We start from the raw sequence: 14,953 nt of genomic DNA, 5'->3' as shown, positions 1-14,953 counted from the left end.
AATTTTAGTGTGTGTGTGTGTGTGTGTGTGTGTGTGTGTGTGTTTGTTTTCATCCATGTGTCCACATTTGAACATGCACAGTTTAATTTGTGTGTGGCTGAGGGGTAAGAGAGGGAGGAAAAAACAGTGTTACAGGACTAAAGGGGAGAAAATAATTACATTTTACCCATAGACTGTATTTGAGGAGCAGTCATCATGACGTCACCCATTGGTCGGTGGACTGCTCTTTTGAAGCCTCAAGTTCGTCGATTTCGCCATCGCCATCTTGGATTACGGCGGTATCATGGTGGTGTCATATACGTCTCTGGTAGCGGCAGCGACCTGTCAATCACAGTAGGCCCACCCTAAAGCATACTCTGCTTTATGGTCTGTTTGACTCTAATGGACCATAATTAATAATACATCAAGTGAGAAGTAGATTCATTTTCTCATAGACTTCCATACAATCAGACTTCTTTTTGCAACCGGAGGAGTCGCCCCCTGCTGGTCAGTAGAGATAATGCAAGTTTAAGACACTCGGCAGAACCAGAGGTTGCCGCCTGATTTTACCATATTGTAGCATCCCCGGCTGAATAATGGTCTGGAGTCTTTAACTGATGGTCCATAAATCTTTATTGAACACACCGTAAGAGCTATGAGGAAAAATAAATAAAGACAAACGTTATTGAATACTGTTTAGCATCTTCCCTATCCTTCCCTCTAACATGCTACATTTCACCACGCGGCGGTGCCTTCGAGCAGAAACAGCAGTTTGTTAGCTTGAGCTCTTTCATTAATGACACAAAACAGAAAAAATGTAGCAACCTAAAACAATATTTTCCAAAGAATGAGCTTGAACAGGTACGAACCTTGTGCCCATATCGGCCAGGTGCTAAACTAACAAAACCGTAACCTTCTTCCTTGTTTTTATCACTTTTTCCCGTCCCTTTAGCGACTTTTCGTTTTGTAATGCTTCTTACCTACTTCCGGTTTTGTACCTTCAAAATAAAAGCGCAACAGGAAATTCACCGACTGCAGAGACAAAACGTCCAAAATAAAATACATAAAAAAGGAACAATCTATTAAAATACTCCCTTACAATATAATCATTGTGTCATCTTCACAAATTACGTGTCACCATATTTCGGGATAAGAACTTTGGTATAACTTCAGTAACAATCTACAGACTGGTTGTCAATTCACCCAAAAAATGGACGTGCGCCCAGAAAGGAGGTGAAAAATATGCTATCTCTGCAATGCCATGATGGCTAATATATGGATTTTATTATTATTATTATTAATAAATATATATATATATATAAATATATAAATAAATATATATATATAATCTTATCTTCACTAGACACTGTATACTGCTAACCTCTCTGCCACTCCCCTCCAGCTGTCTGACCACTATTTCATGTCCTACTCCCTCTCCCTCTCCTCTCCTCCCTTACTTCCTCCACCTACCCACATAGTTTCTACCTGTAGTCATCTCCGCTCCCTCTCTCCCGCTGATCTTTCCTCTTCTGTTACCTCTGCTCTCCCTGACTGCTACTGATATTCTCCTCTCCGCCCTTTCCTCTTCTTTGGACAACCTCTGTCCCTTCACGTCCTGGCCTGCACGGCCAACTCCACCTGCCCCATGGCTGTCGGATAGATGGAGCCTAAGAGAGGCTGAGCGTAAATGGAGAAAAGGCAAACTCCCGGAGGACCTTCTTAACTTACAATCTCTTCTTCCCACTTTCTCCTCCTCTCTATCTACTGCTAAAGCTGCTTTCTTCCACTCTAAAATCCTAACCTCTGCTTCCAATCCTAAAAAACTCTTCACTCCTGTGACCCCCACCCCCTCCCCATACTTCCTCCCTTCTCCCTGATGATTTCACCAACTTCTTTGACAAGAAGGTAAATGATATCAGATCCTCCTCTCCGCCCCTCTCTCTCTGTCCACCCTCTCCCTCTCTACCCTCTCCAGCTCTTCCCCCTCAGCTCTCCCTCCCCTCTCCATGCCCCACCTTACCCTATCTTGCTCCCTTCTCCCCGAACGAGATCCTCAACCTTGTTACATCTAACCGCCCCACCACGTGCTACCTTGCCCCGATCCCCTCCCCTCTTCTTCAGTCTGTTGCGACTGAACTCCTTCCTTTCCTCACTCACCTCATCAACACATCTCTTGTTTCAGGATGCTTTCCCACGGCTTTCAAGACTGCTAGAGTCACCCCCCTTCTGAAGAAACCATCACTTGACCCCTCTGATGTCAAGAACTTCAAACCAGTTTCTCTTCTACCCTTTCTATCCAAAACACTTGAACGTGCTGTCTTTAACCATCTATCTCCACCAGAACAGCCCCTTGGACCCCCACCAGTCCTGGTTCAAGGCGGGTCACTCAACAGAGACAGCCCTCCTTGCGGTGACAGAGTCACTTCACGCCGCGAGAGCGAACTCTCTCTCCTCTGTCCTGATTCTCCTGGACCTGTCTGCGGCGTTTGACACGGTGAACCACCAGATCCTCCTCTCCAACCTTAAGGGGATGGGCATCTTCCCGAAAGGGGCAGGGTGAAAGAGCGGGGGGATCTAATGATGATGTTAATGGTGTTACGTGATGAAGGGCTTCAGTGAGAGAGGAGAGACCTGTTGAAACAGTCTCAAAGATGGAGAAAGACGGGTGGAAGATGGTGTTGATGAAGAGGAGGGAGGTGGTGGAGAGATGGAAGGAGAAGAGAAAAGGATGGCATAGTGATAAAGAAACACTGCTGTAAAAAAAGAAAAGGTTGAAAGAGTGAATGAGAGCTGGAGTGATTATTGTCTGATTGATAAGGATGAAAGAGCCAGAATACAGAGGGAGAGAATATAATAGGAAAGCTAGTGGCTGAAGGAATTGGGAGATGGTGGGTTGACAGGAAGAGGAGAAAAGAGACGGCAAAGGGGAAATCAATCGGAGAGAAATGGAGCAAAATGAATCAAAGGGTAAATCTGGAAAAAGAAAAAAGACTGGAGGATGGAAATATATGAAAAGATTGATTTGGAATGAAAGTGATGAGAAGCTAAGAGGGAGGAGAAGATGGAACTGAAAGGCCGGAGATGCCAGTCAATAGTGTGGGCCTTGATACAAAGGAGGAAATGGGTGGGGATTGATTGAGTTAGAGGATGGAAGCTGCAGTTGGTGGTGTGAAGGGAGACAATGTGAGGCGAGAGTAGAATAGGAGGGAAATTGAGATATACTGTATATGTAAAGATGGCGTTTTGATTGAAAGTGTCAGGTGGGTGGAGGGACGCGGGGACCGGAGGACAATGCAGCGGAAGTTCTTTGTTATCACGCTTCCCTCGTTTCCCTCCATGTGAAAAGGCAGGAGTTTTAGGGAAAATTACTCGTCAATAACATGATGGCCATATCTTTTCTTTTTTTTGCTCGCAAAAAGGCAAGTCCCTTTGGGCTTTCTGACTTTCATTATTGAACAACTACTAAACATTGAAAAGATTATTCCAACAATTGCACTTCTACATTATCCGATTTGTGATGGGTTACGGAGAGAAATGCGTCTCCGAAGAATAAAAACAAGATTTTCAAATGTGGGACAATGTGGGACTTTATCATCGTTTGATGCAAACATCTTTTTATTCACAAAGAAAATACCAGCAATACCAATAAGAGTTGAAAAAATGTCTTTGACATTTATACGCAGCCGAAGCATTTCAGTAGCAAATGTTGTTGGATTAGTGTTAAATGTGAAAATAAACTCGACATTTCCTCAAAGTGGGTGGCATTCGTTTGGAAATAAAAACACCATACTTTAATTTGTAAATCTAGTAGATCATGAAACACTCATCTGTCACAAATTTTATACCAAACATGTTTTTTTGAAGTGAGAGGCATATAAGTATTAGTTTACCTACAAAATAAATGAACGGAATATGTTTTCTTAGTTAAATAGCTATATAGGGATCTCTAGCCATCGAGATAAGTTTCAGATTTAGTTTCTAATAGTTCTCCCGGCATCATCATATGACATTTACACAATGCTAAGAGTCGTCAGCCACGCTCGAGGCTCCATGGGACCGCACATAATCACAGTGCTGCTTTGAGCTAATTGCTAACATTAATCGGTGTCCCTGATATTCTGGATAACTCACAGACCTCATTGGAAAAAAAGGAGAGGTTGTCTGCACATGGAAATTTGCAAGCATCAGTTCATCGAAACTTTATTTATTTAGCACCTATTCATGTGATCGTGCAGCCCAAAGTGCGTCACAGAGCAAGATTAAAACAGCACAGAAAAAAAAAATAACAATAACACATCATTTTGGAAGACTAAAAATTCCAACAATAAACAATGAAATGTTAGAATAAATAAAAGTGATTGAATGAAATAGGCTTAAGAGATAATAAATAATATTAAAGAGGTTTCCCTCAGACCCTCAGGCGGACTGTTCCAGAGACTGAGTGGCTAAATGCTGACTCCCCATGTGTTTCTGTTGTTTTGGTGCCAAGCCGTTCAGTGATTTAAAAACTAGTTCAACTTTTCTTTAAATCTTTTTCTAAACCTGATCGGCCGCTAATGCAAGGTTTTGGAAATGGGAATAGCATGCGTGACAGAAAAAGATCCAATCTTCCAAGATAACCCCGAGGTTCTCGACCTGGTCCTTGGTGTGACGAGCTGAAGGTAGACATCCACGCAAAAAAAGCAAAACAACAAAAAGCAGGCTATATATTTCGGCACAAATGCGACCGCTTTTTTTTATGATGCCTGACCAGATATTTTACTGTTTTATTTCTGCGAAAGAATCAATACAATAGACAGAGTCTCTATCTCTGGAAAGACATATTTTTCCACGAACAAAATGCACAGGGGTGAAGGTCAAACGCTCTTGATGAAACCAGGGCGAATACAACCGATACAAGCAGCGCCCACATGACAAGAAATATTTTTTTTTTCTATTTTGTGTCAAGCGACCCGATCTTCAGGGTAAAGAATTCCACTACTTCAGAAATCACAGGACAGAGGGAGAGAGACGACAGGGAGGTTCGCGTTGCGGTCTCGAGGGTTCAGCTACTTGGCTCGATCCTATCCTGCATGTGACACCCCGTGGTCGCATAATCACTTCATCTTCAACCATGTCAGGGAGAGCAGACTTGAGATGGCGAGTTGGCAAAGACGCACGCGCTCTTTCCATATATATTCATGAAAGGCCATCTTTTCTTCAGCAGACGGGGTCTTTCGCTCTGTTAGTCGCGTGATTTATCGTCCCGCCACGCCTGAAGGTTTATATATATATATATATATATGTGTGTGTGTGTGTGTGTGTGTGTGTGTGTGTGAGTGGGGGGGAAACCGCTGAGCGGGTATGTACTCGCAGAGAACTCCTCAGCTGTGTGTGTGTGTGCCAGTAGCGGATGCACGCATCATGTGCCACACCCCACACTAGTCAAGTTTAATGTACAACCCCCCCTCAGTCTGACAGCTCACACAGATTTAATTCAGGCTCAATATCCTCCTCAGACTGATCACACACACACACCGAAACTGTGTGCGTTTGTCACTACGTGATCGCTGTGTGACAGGTGTTATGGTGCAGATCAGGTGTTCGCGTATATGTCTGATGCCAGTCAATCCCCTTTTTGCCGATGCTCAGCCAATCGGAACCCACACGTGTTTCATCCCCCCCCCCCCCCCCCCCCACACACATAAAAAAAAAAAGCCACGCGACACTAAAAGGTCTCGATTACAGCGGAGAGCGCAGTCAAAAGTAGGCTACTTGACATGGAACTGGGGGTTTCATGTCGGAGATCTCGGAGCCACGCTTCCGCAATGATTCAATATGTAATTTGATGCAGCCGCACTGAATAACATACCTGTCATGAGTACAGGCATCAAACTCAGTGACGAATTAATCTTTGCAGGGCCTTCACGGATGAGACATTTAAAAAAAAAAAAGTTTAAAGTTTCCAGTCTCATCTGAAAAGCGGTGCATTAAGGGCCTTGTAAAACTGGTCTTGTCGTGCGTAGTTTCCATTACCTTCACCTCCAAATAGAGGATTTTGATAAGACAAGAATGTTAACTTGTTGTGCATTGAAGTTAGAGTGACCCAGGTTTGGACATTTATTGCAGAGGCATGTTATTTTGTTTCACTAGAAAAACTGTCAACTGAAAAGCCATTTCTTGGATTTGAAAGTGATTCTGGCAAGAAATAGACCTCAGGGGGTTTGCATAAAAGGTTGAAGGACTTTGGAATAAAAAAGCAAAATATACTCCGCAATCAAATTGTTGTCAGAATTTGAAGTAATGTTTGTGGGTCTGTGTGTTTGAGCTAATCTCAATGACACGGTGAATGTTAGCTCATGGTGGGTTTAAGACTAAGTGGTTGTCGGATTGTCAAAATTGTTCCGACGTCCCAATAGCCCGAAAAATGTTTCAATTGTCCGACAGCCCGTTATCCCAAAAAACAAACTTCTATTGTTCAGAGTATTTGTTAGAAAGACATCATTAGAGAATATTCATACGTTTTTTTTTGTAAAAAACTAAATTCACCAAATGACTGACTTGATACCTTGTTTTCTGTTAAAGCAATAGCAAAAATGAAACCGTACAGAAGAAACCACGAGATGGAAAGAATGCCATGAAGTTACAATCAATCACGAGGAGTTACTGGATTTCAGTTAACGACCTTTGCTAATACTTTGTGTGTCCATGAAATATTGATTCATCGTAGAGGCGGCTGTGTGTCATCTGTAAAACGGGCATATACTGCTCCGGCCTCCCTGGTTTGTTTAAGAAAAACCACGCCTGCCCTCTGTCCATGCCTTTCAGGATCTTTCCGCGGCACGTGAACACAAGAGAAGCGCCGCTGACACCTCCATCGTCAGAGCGCGTCTAAATGGGGAACGACTGGCCATGAATCGCCTTCATCTTCTATCTATTAATTATCATCAATAGTGCCTCCCTGCCCATTCGTCTCCCGCACGCACCCAACCACTGCTACTTGTCACGGGCAACGCTGTCTCCTAAAAATGACGTTCCCCCAATACTAAAATGCATTCTCAATTACGTTTGAGAAAATACGTTTTTAGTCAAACGTAATTGAGAATGCGTTTTAGTATTGGTCACGGGACATAATTAGGACTCAAATGCAGACAGTCAGGTGAAGAGAAAAAGGGTTTAATGAACAAACCAAAAACACACAGTGAGTGAGTGAAAGACAGGGGTTTAAATAGTGACTAGAACAGGTGAGGAGAGTTGTGCTGATGAGGGAGAGTGTGACTGGCAGGTGCACTGAATGAACTGATTAGGGACAGGTGAAGGAAGTGAGGAGCTACAGAAAACCACACACAAAACACCCAAGGCAAAGCCTGATTGTGACAGTACCCCCCCTAAGGGACGGATTCTAGACGTCCCAAAACATAAACGTCTTCCAAGGGAGGGCGGTGGGGGCCCGGAGGAGGGAAATAACTCCTCCGAGGCCGAGAGTCAAAGTCCACAACCGGGTGGGTGGAGGGGGTCCGGAGGAGGGACGGCCAGACTGGGGGTCAGGAGGACGGAACTCTAGAGACTGGGGGTCAGGAGGACGGAACTCTAGAGACTGGGGGTCAGGGGGACGGAACTCGAGAGACTGGAGGTCAGGGAAACTGCACTCGAGAGACTGGAGATCAGGGAAACTGCACTCGAGAGACTGGAGATCAGGGAAACTGCACTCGAGAGACTGGAGATCAGGGGAACTGCACCCGAGAGACTGGGGATCAAGAGGGGAACTGCACCCGAGAGACTGGGGATCAAGAGGGGAACTGCACCCGAGAGACTGGGGATCAAGAGGGGAACTGTACCCGAGAGACTGGGGATCAAGAGGGGAACTGCACCCGAGAGACTGGGGATCAAGAGGGGAACTGCACCCGAGAGACTGGGGATCAAGAGGGGAACTGCACCCGAGAGACTGGGGATCAAGAGGGGAACTGCACTCGAGAGGCTGGGGACCGGACGGGGAACAGGGCTCTAGAAGCTGGGGACCGGACGGGGAACGGGGCTCTAGAAGCTGGGAACCAGACGGGGAACGGGGCTCTAGAAGCTGGGAACCAGACGGGGAACGGGGCTCTAGAAGCTGAGAACCAGACGGGGAACAGGTCTCCAGGGGCTGGAGATCAGACGGGGAACAGGTCTCCGACTCTCGGAGATGGGGCTCCGGGCAACCGGAGTCCATAGACTCAGGGGCTCAGGGGGATAGACTGATGACCCAGCGGGGTAAGGGGCTGGAGGTCGTTGCAGCGCGGAGGCGGCAGCGGCCGGGACTGGAGATCGCTGCGGTTCGAAGACGGCAGCGGACGGGACTGGAAGTCGCAGCTGCTCCGAGGCGGCGGCGGTCGGGACCGGGGATAGCTGCTGCTCCGAGGCAGCGGCGGCCGGGTCCGGGGATAGCTGCTGCTCCGAGGCGACAACTGGAATCGGCTGGATCGCCGACCGGACACGGGGAGCTGGAGTTGGTCGGACCGCCGAAAGGACACGGGGAGCTGGAGTCGGTCGGACCGCCGACAGGACATGGGGAGCTGGAGTTAGCTGCGGCCCAGCGGGAGCAGGGAATCGCTGCGGCCCAGCGGGAGCAGGGATTCGCTGCGGCCCAGCGGGGACGGGGAATCGCTGCGGCCCAGCGGGGACGGGAGTCCGACCCTTCTTCTGCCTCTGTCTCCTCCGAGGGTTGAGCATCATGTCACGTTTCTCCTTCTGGACACTCGGAGGCCCTTCATAGGCCAGACGGGTTCCCGCTAACTGCTGGTACCACTCATGGAGAACACGCTCCAAACCGTGGTCTGCTGAGTCCATTTTTGGCCAGATCATTCTGTCACGGGACATAATGAGGACTCAAATGCAGACAGTCAGGTGAAGAGAAAAAGGGTTTAATGAACAAACCAAAAACACACAGGGAATCCAAGGACAAAAAACGAGGGGGAAAATCCGGCTGGACAAGGCAGAACAGGCAGGCTGAAAAAGAGGAGAGGAGAGTTGTGAGGAGAGTTGTCCGGTGAGGGAGAGTGTGACTGGCAGATGCACTGAATGAACTGATTAGGGACAGGTGAAGGAAGTGAGGAGCTACAGAAAACCACACACAAAACACCCAAGGCAAAGCCTGATTGTGACACTACTGATCGCCCCAACCTCCCCCCGTCACACACCACCCATCCCCCATTACACACACACACATCCATGCACATCATAAACACGCCAACCCCCCCGTTTCTCCCTTGCTAATATGTTCTTCAACCCCCCCCCCCCCCCTCCCCTCCCCCTCCGTTCTCCATCACCACACCCTCCCATTCTTCCTTTGCCTCACACGCTCACCGCTTTCTCCTCAGCCCCCGACCCCTTCAACTCCTCATCACCACCACCACCTTTGCCGGCACTTGTATCAAACCCGATTGCAACCCCCGGCATGATTTGCATTGCGTTGTCCAAGGAGGATGAGAGCAAAGGGATCTCCTTGGAAGCCATCCCACAGAAATGCTGACTGAAAAAAATAATAAAATCAAAGGCCATTCCTCTTTGGAATCCATTCAAAGTGTCTCATTGATTGGTAGCTGTCAGCTTATTCAGTATGACCTGTAGTCTCTCATGATGGCCTGATCGGCGAGTGGCATCTGGGGGTTGTCATTGGGTTTTGGTGCAGCATTACAACAAGTAATCTTTTTGATGACAGGCATGGCAGATAGGTTAAAGCTGACTAAGACTGTTATGTATGCAAGAAAACATAGAACAAAAGGCAAATGTCATTCTGCTTTGCACCTCTGATGCATTAGAAAGATTGCTTTTGGGGGAATGGAAAATGTTGAAAAATTACTTTTAGGAGGTTTCTGCAAAATGAAGTGTGTTGTCCAGAAAAATAGAGCTTCTGTCAGCAAACAGGCGAGATCCTTGTGCGTCTTTGTGTATGATGGAGGAGCAACCAGGCCCATTTTATCCTGACAAGTTTGTCTTCCTACCAAATTACGTTCCCTATTGCATTCTCAATGAACTTCCCAGGGAAACGCACTTTCTCTCGGATTGCGGTTACAGTTTTAATAATGTGGTTTACAGGACTGCAACAAAATTCCTTGCTTATGTGTAGGCAACAACGCTACTTGGTTAGTGGTTTTAGTAAAACATTATGGTGTAGCTTAAAATGAGTGTGATTGTTACATCATTTAAATGAAACAAGTCAACGTCGTCTTTTGTTTTGACACAGGACACAAACAGCGGTCTTCTGGGTTAAAGTCCTGTGTTTCTTTGACCCACCCATCTTCTTCTGCATGATGAAACAAACGTAATCCTAGAGAAAATACGTTTCCCTCGAAACGTAATTGACAATGGAGTTTGGACAGCAATATCTCAAATATGGAATATCAATAATTCTCCTGAAAACAAAATAGGAAATTACCGCATTTACAAATTGAAATAGCAGGAAACTATAGAAATAAAACGCAACAAGAAACAAACACTAAACATTTGATGTGTGAGGTTTTAGCGTGTCCGTTTCTTTGACGAGGAAGAGGAAGCTTTATTTTTTCTTCACTGCTGCCTTCCTCTCTCCAGCCCTGAAGGCTGCCCCCTTGACTTTCTCTGCAGCCGTTCTTGGCAGCCTTCAGCTTCGTCTCAAGTGGGGATGAGGCTGACAAGCACCTTCTGGTAGTCTACTGCATCTTTTCTGGTGTCTGTTGAGGCAGCACAAACACAAAACGCACATAGAGTGTCTTGATAGGGGGTTTGGTGCCACACAATACAACCCTGGGCTTTCAAGTACATGTCTTACTCACACTTTCAGCGCTCTGGACAGAGTCCTCTTCTTCCTCTTGCACCCGTTTCTCCACCTCCCAACTCTCCTCCCTGCTAGAGTCTGAGACAATGGAGCAGAGTCTTGCCTCTTGGAGGTCTTAGCAAGGGCAGAGGAGGAGGATGGATGCCATGGCCTCTTCACTACCACTCGGTGGTAGGATATTTTGTCGCATTGGGCACTTCTGCAGGGTCTCCCTTAAAATGACCCTGGCTATTTTGTCCGCCCTCACCTTTAGCTGGTGCAAGATCGCCTTTTAGCAATCGCCGCTTACAGCCCTGACCACTCCTGCCAGCCACTGATGGCGCTTGTCCAGTTTTGGGTTGTGAATATAAGAGCTCAAGGACAATAATTGTCCCATTTGGCATCACTCTGTCCCAAGTGTCACCAGGTTTCCCACCAGCACATGATGGAAAGGAGTGGCACATGGCACACAGACAAAAAAGTTGCCCAAAAAGTGTACAACTTGGCCATAAAAGGAACTGCCATCGTCAACCGATTTGACAATGGTAAGTTTTTGGCAGTGGCAATAGACCCCCAGTACATTTTTGTCCTGACAATCAGAGTGCGTCCATGAGGTATTCACAAGTCAAGATCACACAACATTTTTGGAAAAATGAACCTCATCCTACAGGGTGGTATGTGAAATGAAGCCCTACGCTTTCCATTATGTGATATCTAACTTTTTTCACACCGAAGACAATTTCAATGCGATGTACTGCCATGCAGGATGAGGATGAGCGAATTACACATACAAACACTCACTAACATTCCTCTGCACCCAACGACACACACACATGAGCACACACAACATGGATGAAGCGTGACAGGGGGTCCGTGAATGAGGAGATAGCAGGTGGCTGCCCCCTCCTGTAGAGCTGACACACAGGAAAAGAACATGACTTAGGCATAGCACATGCACATGCATGCATGCTCACAGAAACTCCTCGATACCCACCGGGGGGATGAGCGTTCAAGCCTCTGTTAAAGTCCCAGCTGTCAGACCCCCCATCCCCCAATCCCCTCTTCTCTCTCCCCCCTTAATTTTATCACCGTGCACTCTCGCTCTTTACCTCCACCTCTCTCTCTCTCACCCACACACACACACACACGCATTTGTGTGCAAACACATGCTTGAAAATGCCCACACACTTGGCACAGCTTCAGTGCAGGCATCGTAGCCTCTAGCATGCATAGTCTTTGAGCTGAAGAGCTATATTAGCTTCTCTGTCTTTTTTCCCACCGCTCGTCGTACATGTGCGCCCTTAATCTACTTACTGCGATAGCAGCTACGCGGCATGCAGCGGGGCAAAGGTTTGCCTCAGGGCGGCTTCGCTTCGGCCCGCGCAGATTGGCTTCCGTTGCCAACAGTATTGCCAACAATACATGTGCTCGTGTTTGTATCTTTTGTACATGTTCAAGGTTATCTCCCTCGTATTAATGCCATCTATGGACATGTATTGAGGACATGTGAGTGTGTTTCTGCACACCAACGTGCAACGTTGTCCTTTCAATAATCTCCTCCACAGGACATGTAGCACAGAGAACAAGCTGGCAGATTAGCGTTACTAGATTAGTTACTGGGGTTGATTGAAAGGCGGAGAGAGAGAGAGAGAGAGAGAGAGAGAGAGAGAGAGAGAGAGAGAGAGAGAGAGAGAGAGAGAGAGAGAGAGAGAGAGAGAGAGAGAAAAAAAAAAAAGAGTGTTCACTGTGGGGCTTACATCACAACCGAGCTACGCTGGCTAAATCTGAAAAGGCATTTTTCTCATGTTTTGGGTTTCTGGACACATTAAACCAGTGCTGTGTCCAAAACTGAGTTTTCCGAAACCGCGGAGTCAACAAAAACTCTGCTGAATAAAAAGAGTCAACGACCTTTTCTTCCACAATGAAAATTGAGTTGTTTCTCTTCTTTCGATCTTGCTAAGGGAAGAAATACTACTTTTGAGCATTACAGACTTCCTAATACTTGTGAAATGTATCTCAAAATTAGTTTTCCCAGCTAATTTGCCTTGAAAGATGTAAATATAACATTTTATTTCAGGCCTTTTTCCAGCGTGTGGATCTAACGCTAGCATTCCTTTCAGTCCCACCATCTTCTGTGTGTATCTTCTGTGTGTATCTTCTGTGTGTATCGGTCGGATGTGCATTAGTAGGAATGAGTGCAGGATAAAAATAAGCTGTCAACCATCGGAATCTTACTATGAAAAAGGAAAGGTTCTGATTCTAAGCTCCCAAAATTTGTATTGATGCGTTGAATGTTACAATTCAATCGACAACCTTTCCTTTTTCTGGGGGTGCTTTCTATAGCTGCTACTTTCAAGCTAAACAACACAGCAGCAATAACATTTAGCTATTTCGCTATGCGCGGTTTAGAAAACAATGTCTTGAGTGGATAAATCTGTTCGGGTGGATCAGTGAAAACTGAGTTTTTGGGAAATTATGACATATTTACCAACCACAAAACTATGGTTTGATCAATGTTTGATCAATGCCTGTCATTGGCAGCCCACTGCTCCCTATATACAGGGATGGGTCAAATGCAGAGACAAATTTCCCCCTTAAAGGGATCAATATAGTATAATAAATTTTAAAAAAATTAAATTAAAATTTCAGTCCAGCAGCCCAACAATGACTATTCCAGTCAATTGCCAAGTGAATGTTAAGCAAACTCTTGAAGTGTTTTGGCGCGTTTCCATCAACTGGTTTGGAGTGAATAAACTAAATAGGGCGCCTCTGCCGATCTACGAGAGAACAATGGTTTCAGTTGGCAAGTTTTAATTGTTCTTTCATGTCAGCTAGTGTTGGCCATTTTTCATGCTCTGAATATATAAATACAAATTCAGGAAGATACTGACAGCGGAAACGTCAGAGTAGACTACTCAGTAGAATTTATTCGGTAAAGGCATTTCCATATTCAATATAGCTCATCAACTTTCTTCCGACAAATGCAAACACCACCTCAAGTGAGCGTAAACATTTTTGTTGTGCTGTTGAGGAAATTTTATCAAATTTTTCATACAGCTTGTTGGAGCCATAATGTGGTTTTGTTGTTTTCTTATGTCTTTGAGGGAAACATGGGGGGTTTACACATGCAGTTCTGACATTGAACAGTGGGTGGCACATTAACTTAAAAGTGCATATGTGTAAGAGCCTGGTAATGAGGATCAGGTGTGTGTGGACGGGAAGCTAACAGTTTTTGACCGTGTCAAGGTGTCAAGGTATCGTGTCAAGGTGTCAAGGTGGCAATATGCATATGAATAAATGGATAAACGGATCGAAAGAAAGACAGCGCATTGGACATTGAAATGTTTGTGGAACACGCGTCCAAACAAGTTCTCCCGTTCGCCCTCCAGTGGCTTTAAAATGGATATTTGTTAAAGTCACTACACAGCTTTTACAATGCGTTACTTCCAAAAGTGCGTAGAAATATGTTAATGTGCCCACGGCTACTGTTCTCCTCGGTTGACAAGTGGCATTTAGCCATGATCAAACTACTGTTGTAAGCTTGTTCAGTATGCTGACAACAATAAAAAACATGATCTATTAAAACACAAAACAAGTTAACCGTTGTGGACGCACGTCGTTTGTTCAGATTTAGCTGGTTTGGTGTGGACGTAATCCATGTGAAGGAGGATAATGAACATCGAGGCTTCAAGATTTGATCAAGTGGCTAAAGCTCTCTTGCTTTTGTTGTTATTTGGGAACTATTAAACCAGTAAATGGAGTTCACTAATCTACTCTTCTTCCGAAGAAATTAATGTAATTAACACAAATGCTCATTTGGTGCAGAGGGACCGGCGCCTTAATCTTTCCGATTGGCCTCGGGTGAAAACGTAGCATGCTAGCTGCTCGTATTCCCGGACATATTTTATGTATGTACTCCACCAGGAACCCCTGTGTGGAGACGGATGGACGTGTTGAGGAAAGATCAAGTGCCAGTTCTTCTTCTTTCTCCTCCTCTGCAGGTGATGCTCATGAGTACGACTCAGGGCAATTAACCCTTAACACATGTTAAGATGTGTGTTTGAGTTGTGTGGCTCAGCTGCTGTGTTTGTGTAAATGGATTTACATGGATGTCGAAGGGATTTCCTTCCGTGAAGCAGGTGGGTTTTTCTTCTTCTTCTTTTTCACTTTTCAGCCTGTTTCTTATCAATATTCCGTTTGCTTGGGGCTGTGGTGGTCTCAGAG

The 14,953-nt window shown here is 45.6% G+C and overlaps 1 protein-coding gene across 1 annotated transcript; it reads right to left on the bottom strand.

The window, feature by feature from the left end:
- Positions 1–6,123: 6,123 nt before the first annotated feature.
- LOC142954488 (uncharacterized) lies at positions 6,124–14,251 on the bottom strand. The gene is made up of 3 exons (XM_076095527.1): positions 10,749–14,251; positions 9,301–10,646; positions 6,124–8,943 (listed from the first exon to the last, which is right to left on the bottom strand). The coding sequence occupies exon 3, from the start codon at positions 8,812–8,814 to the stop codon at positions 8,062–8,064; it is 753 nt and encodes a 250-aa protein (XP_075951642.1). The 5' UTR covers positions 8,815–8,943; positions 9,301–10,646; positions 10,749–14,251; the 3' UTR covers positions 6,124–8,061.
- Between the last annotated feature and the right edge of the window lie 702 nt (positions 14,252–14,953).

The sequence above is a fragment of the Anarhichas minor genome, unplaced genomic scaffold, assembly GCF_050575085.1.
Source record: "Anarhichas minor isolate MPS153535 unplaced genomic scaffold, ASM5057508v1 ptg000020l, whole genome shotgun sequence".
Taxonomy (NCBI): domain Eukaryota; kingdom Metazoa; phylum Chordata; class Actinopteri; order Perciformes; family Anarhichadidae; genus Anarhichas; species Anarhichas minor.
This window is presented reverse-complemented; position numbering and strand designations above follow the sequence as displayed.